At 44.0% G+C, this 6,526-nt stretch overlaps 1 protein-coding gene across 1 annotated transcript in view; it reads left to right on the forward strand.

The window, feature by feature from the left end:
- The first annotated feature begins 344 nt into the window (after positions 1 to 344).
- Positions 345 to 6,526, forward strand: part of ATP7B (ATPase copper transporting beta) — a 117,506-nt gene continuing 111,324 nt past the window's right edge. The window contains exon 1 of the mRNA XM_023731516.1: positions 345 to 532. Within this exon, the coding sequence (XP_023587284.1) occupies positions 479 to 532 (54 nt within the window). The 5' untranslated portion in view covers positions 345 to 478. The remainder of the gene's footprint in view (positions 533 to 6,526) is intronic.

The following is a 6,526-nucleotide window of genomic DNA, read 5'->3' on the forward strand; positions in this document are numbered from 1 at the left end:
GCGGCGGTGGCGAGCCCTGCGGTCTGCCGCTCTGGTGTCGGGTCCGCCGGCTTGCCCGCAGTGCCTGCCCGGCGCCCGCCGGAGGCCGCGGACCGAGTGCGGAGGCGCCGGCCCAAATAGCCGAGACCGGGGAGAGGGAGGGAACGCGCCCTGCGCTCCCGGCCGGACCGAGGAGACTGAGGCACCGCTTCTGAGCGTAAGTGAGGGTCTCAGGCCGACTCTCCACCCGGTTCTTATCCTCGCGCCCCAAGGGGCCACGGGCACGACTTTGAATTAACCCACAGGCTTGGGGTTCGGATCCCCTCATCCGAAACGAGGGGCAGGTTCCCAGACCTGTCCTCGCGTTAGAAGAAAACCGGAAAGATGCCTTCCAAACCCTATCCCTCTTACCCCGGGTTTAAAACCGTCCATCTTCTCCACTGACCAGGTGACCTTTGGGCTCTGGGCCGAATTAGAGAAGAGCTTGGTCCTCCGAGGGATGATGCCTGAGCTGGACAGACGGAGTACCGCTAGAGAAGGGGCCGGTCCAAGAGTAAGTGCCCTTCCCCACCCCAGCGTCGCGCGCTCGTGCCTACCTGGAGGACGGCGCATGCCCACCTGCCGCACCGAAATCCTTACTCTGCTATGGGGGGTGGGGGCGTGGGGGGGCGCCAGCCTCGGAAGAGTCTTGGTTTGGAAGAAAAGCACAGTGCAGAGAGGGCACGCATCTACTGATTTTCAGGGACAACTTGAAAAGAATCCGGTATTTTTCTGTATATATTTATGCTGTGAAGGGGTCTGATGCCAGAGAGTGAAGTGAGCATCGAGGCAGTCTAAGAGCCCCGATTGCTCAAAACGATTAAATCGTTTACCTGGGCAAGTTATTCAGAGTAGGTGCATGGACCTCTTATGATTTCTCCTGGTCCTGCATCGTTTTTAATAATTTATATTAATTTTGTTGTGGAGAATATACACAGCAGAACATACACTAATTCAACAATTTCTACTTGTACAATTCAGTGATCTTGGTTACATTCTTTGAGTTGTGCAACACACAGACTCACTGCCCTGTAAGTTTTATATCTAATCTTTTCAGTTGCCATTGTCACTTTGATCCCATGTAGATAAGATCTTGAAAGAGCACTATGCGCAATGTCCTGCATTTTTTTAAAATAAAGATTTTGAATCCGTAGTATTGCATAATAATACATTAATGCGTTCTCTTAGAAAAATGCAAACAATACAGAAATATTTAGCGTGAAAAGCAGATCTATTTTCCAGTCCTTTTTCTATTCGTGTACATATGTCTTCATTCATTGAGAACTTACTACGTTTCAGGCGCTGTGTTGAGCTGAGAATACAATGGCTAAGAAGATACATGTGTATATTCAGAGAAATGTTTAGTTTGTGCGGTTTTAAAAATTTTGATGTTTTACATAAATGAAATCATACAATGTGTATTCTGCAACTCTTTTTTCAACTTCACAATGTTTTTTGGACAGTTTCGCTTTAGTACATAAACCTCTGCCTTGCTCTCTTTAGCCTCTGCACAGTATAGATAGATGCACCATAGCTTGTTTTTTGTTTCCCTGTGTGTGGACATGCTGGTTGTTGCTCTCACAAACCATGCTGTAGTGGGCATCCTTGTACAGGATTCTTAATTTGGGGGCTTGAATATTTGGAGTCGCTGAACTGAAGACCATACTGTGCCTTTTCTGCAGACTTCCAAAATTAATTCAACAAAATTATTGATTGCCCTTTAGTAGTTGTCTTCTATTTCTAGTGCTGCTATGACAGAAGTACCGCAAGTAGGTGGCTTTAAAGAACAGAAATTTATTTTCTCACAGTTCAGGAGGCTAGAAGTCCTAATTCAGAGCATGGCTTTAGGGGGAGGTCCTTTGCCTGTTTCATGCTGTCTCAGCAGGCAGTCCTTGGAGTTCGTGAGTTTGTAGATTGTCACTGTTAGATAGCATCTGTCTTCCCCCTGTGTCTTCATGTATCTGTGTTTGCTGCTCTTTAAATAACTCAGAAGTGAGTAGGTTTGGGACCCACCCTGCACTGACCCCAACTGATTGATTACATTCACAGGTATAGGGATTAGGACTCCAACATATTTTGGGTGGACACAATTCAGTCATAATAGTAGTGAAAGTCTTCTAGGCTTTTGGGATATAGACATGAAAGGCAAGTGGGTTAATGAATGGGCAGAGAGAGGCTGGCGAATAGAAGATCTTTAACACTGGGATGGCTATGTATTTGAGTATGAAGAGAGCACACATGGGGGAGGGGTAGCTTCCATCTGCATGCAATGCCTCCACCTCTCTGTTGTTGTTGTTGTTAGGTGCTGTCGAGTCAGTTCTGATAGTGACCTCTCTGCCTATCAAAAATTCTACTCATCCTTCCAGATTGAGCTCAAGACTTGCTGCCTCTTTGAAGCCTTCTGTAACTGCCCCTGCCCACAGCGACCTCACCTTCTAGATACCTCTGATAATAACATCAGCCATCCTTACTGTTCTGGACACTGTATTGTTGTTAGTTGCCATTAAGTCGGCTCTGACTCATGTTGACTTTGTGTATAGTAGAACAAGATGTTGTCCGGTCCTGTGCCATCTTCATGATCGTTGGTAATCCGGCAGTGTTCTGTTGTGATCCATAGGGTTTTCATTGACCTATTTTTAGAAGCAGATTGCCAGGCCTTTCTTCCTAGTCTCTCTTGGTTTGGAAGCTCCGCTGAAATCTGTCCACCATGTGGTGACCCTGCCGGTAGTTGAAATACCAGTGGTACAGCTTCCAGTATCATAACAACATGCAAGCCACCACAGTACAACAAACTGACAGATGGGTGGTGAGGGCACTGTATTAAGTGCTTTATATCCCTTTGTGCCTACCCTCTCATTTAATCCTCACCAAACCCTTTGACATAGGTATTATTATCTTGTTATCATCATTTATTCAGCAAATGTTTTTGGAGTACTTATTATTGCCAGACATTCTAAGCACTGGGGATCTAGCTAAGACCAAGACCATACCCTTAAGAAATTCGCATCCAGCAGTGACCAGGAAAGGGAGGTGGTCCATGAATGTAGCCCATGAACATTTATGGAGCGCTTTCTGTTTGCCTGGTACTGAGCTACACAATGGAGAAGCAAAGATGGATAAAGGTCACCCCCCGCCACCCCCGCTCTCAGAGCTGAGAGTCATAGGTGCTGGAACAGAGATGTTTACACAATACTGCACCCATAGGTAAGAGTGATTAGGCTTTCCTGGGAGGAAGGGTGCAGAGAGAACTTCCAGAGGCGGTAGTGCGTGATTGGGTTCTTGAAGGAGGAGCAGGAGTTGAGATGGCAAACGGTAGACTGGAGGAAAGGACATCGCTGGTAGAGACCAGCATGTGCAAAGATCCAGAGGACTGGAAATGGGAAGATGCACTTGGGGTGCTGAGCGGCCTGGCCAGGCTGGGAAAGTGATTGTGGAAGGCTTGGTTATCAGGCAGAGGAATTTGGACTTTATCCCACAGACGGGAGAGTTTGAGCATGGGAAAACAGCCTGAGTTACTCCTCTGAGAAAGAGGGTGAACTGGAAGGGAGCTGCTAGGAGAGCAGCTAGAGGCTATTGAAAATTACTGACCCTGTCCAGAATGAAGACAGCCAAAAGCCTAAAAATAGTTGGAAGTTGACTCTGTGGAGTTGTCTTTGCGCTAGAGAAAGTTGACTCTCTAGACTCTTGACTGTCCAGAGTGTCAGAGGCCAGTGTTAGTCCTAACAGCGGCAGGAACACGGACTATAGTTGGTTCATAAGTAACTGGGTTCCTTAAGCCATGGGAATGGGAGAGCTGGATTTTAAGTGCTTGTTCACGTGACACGTTTTCCTCTCAGTTGGAAGGGTGGTGATGGCCCCAATGACGAGACTACAGGTACTGCCCACTGACCCCGTGGCATAGGTATCAAGGAAGTATCCGTATTCAAGTGTGTTCCATATTATTTTTTTCTGTAGGACAAAATCGTGTTCATTGCCGACTGAAATTTTGAAATGTCTGTTGTTTTGTTAAGACTTTTTTTTTTTTAAACCAAGTTAAAGGAGAAAATCTGAACGGATCAAAGGTCGGTGTGATAAGTAGAGGACAAAGGAGAGAGTGACTTTTACTGTGATGTAACTAACATTGCAAATACAACTTTTAAAACACCAGCCATTGTGACATCTGGTTTCAGAACATAGCAGTTTTGTCAAAGCTAATTTCTTCAGAAACTAAAAATCATGCAGCACTGGGATTAGAAATATTTACAATTTATTATTATTATTATCTAAGTAATTTAACTCCATCACAAGAGTTTTAAAAATGAAGATGAAAGGGGAAAATTTGCTTTTATTCCTTCCACTCTTACGGTGGCTGTTGTAAGCATATTTGTAAATTTCCTTTCTTGTTTGCTTTTGCTGCACTAGTTGTTAATTTAGAATTAAAAAAATATATTCTTACAACTCAAAGAAAACCAGTATTACAGTACAACTCAATATTAACATTTTGGCATATTTCATTCCAGTTCTCTTCTCTGCATTCTTTTCCCCCCTAAATTCAATAGTACATTATAGGTGACTTTTTTTTCAAAACAGCATTACTGAGCTATAGGGCCCTGGTGGTGGAGTGGTTTAAGCGTTTGACTGCTAACCAAAAGTTCAAATCTACCAGCTACTCCTTGGAAGCCCTACTGGGCAGTTCTGCTCTGTCCTATAGGTCCTTATGTGTCGGAATCCACTTGATGGCAACGAGTCTGGTTTTTGTTTTTGTTTTGTTTTTTTTTTATTGTACTTTAGGTGAAGGCTTACAGAACAGATAGTTTCTCATTGCACAGTCAGTACGCATATTGTTTTATGACCTTGGTTAACAACCCCACAACATGTCAACACTCTCCTTTCTCAACCTTGGAGGACGTTTTTTCTTTTTTCGTGAAAATATACATAACCAAAGCTACACCATTTCAAAAATTTCTACATATACAATTCAGTGACAACGATTACATTCTTCCAATTGTGCTGCTATTCTCACTATCCTTTTCCAAATTATTCCATCATCATTATCTTCAAATCACTGCCCCCTAGGCTTCCCATCAAATCTTTGGAGTTGCTGTTGTCAGTTTGATCTCACATAGATAATACTTTTTTTTTTTGTACTTTAGATGAAGGTTTCAAGAACAGAATGGTTTCTCATTAAACAGTACACATGTTGCCCTATGATAATGGTTAAGAACCCCACTACATGTCAACACTGTCCTTACTCAACCTTGGGTTCCCTATCCCCAGCTTCCCTGTCCCATTCTGCCTTCTAGTCCTTGTCCCTGGACTGCTGTGCCTCATTAGTTCCGTTTTGCTTTATGGGGCTGTCCAGTCCCCGGCTGAACGGTGATCCTCAGAAGTGCTTCACCACTGAGCTAAAAGAGTGTCTGGGGGACATACTCTCGGGGTTTTTCCAGTCTCTGTCAGACCAGTAAATCTGGTCTTTTTGTGTGTGTGTTAGAATTTTGTTCTACATCCTTCTCCAGCTCTGTCCAGAACCGTCTGTTGTGATCCCAGTCAGAGCAGTCGGTGGTAGCCGGGCACCATCTGGTTGCACTGCACTCAGTCTGGTGGAGGCCTTGGTAGCTGTGGTCCATTAATCCTTTGGACTAATCTTTTCCTTGTATCATGTTCTCTTCATTCTCCCTTGCTTCCGAAGGGGTGAGACCAGTGGAGTATCTTAGATGGCTGCTTGCAGGCTTTTAAGACTCCAGATGCTACTCACCAAGGTAGAATGTGGAACATTGTCTTTATAAACTGTGTTATGCCAGTTGAGCTAGATGTTCCCCGAGACCATGGTCCCCACAGCCCTCCGCCCAGCAATTCAGTCCCTCAGGGAGTTTGGATGTGTCTGTGCAGCTTCCATGACCTTTCCTTATACAGGTTGTGCTGGCTCCCCAGTATTGTGTACTGTATCACCCTTCACAAAACAAACCAGTTATCTATTGTCTATTCAGTATTTCCCCCCACCCCTCCCATCCCTCTTAACCAACAAAGATTGTTACTTTTTGTATGTAAACTTTTTCATGAGTTTTTACAGTAGAGGTCTCATACAATATTTCTCCTTTTGTGATTGACTTATTTCACTCATCATAATGTCCTCCAGTTTCATCCATGTTATGAGATACTTCACAGATTCATCAGTGTTCTGTATCATTGCATAATACTCCATTGTGTGTATGTACCATAGTTTGTTTATTCATTCCTCTGTTGATGGGCATCTAGGTTGTTTCCATCTTTTTGCTATAGTGAACATGCTGCAATGAACATGGATGTGCATATGTCTTCGTATGATGGCTCTTATTGCTTTAGGATATATTATTAGAAGTGGAATTGCTGGATCGTATGGTATTTCTATTTCCAGCTTTCTAAGGAAGCCCCATATCATTTTCCAAAATGGTTGTATCATTTTGCATTCTCACAGCAGTGCATAAGGGTTCCGATCTCCCCGCAGCCCCTCCAACATTTGTTATTTCCAGTGTTTTTTTTTTTTTTTTTT

Source organism: Trichechus manatus, unplaced genomic scaffold (assembly GCF_000243295.1).
Source record: "Trichechus manatus latirostris isolate Lorelei unplaced genomic scaffold, TriManLat1.0 scaffold00044, whole genome shotgun sequence".
In the NCBI taxonomy this organism is placed as follows: domain Eukaryota; kingdom Metazoa; phylum Chordata; class Mammalia; order Sirenia; family Trichechidae; genus Trichechus; species Trichechus manatus.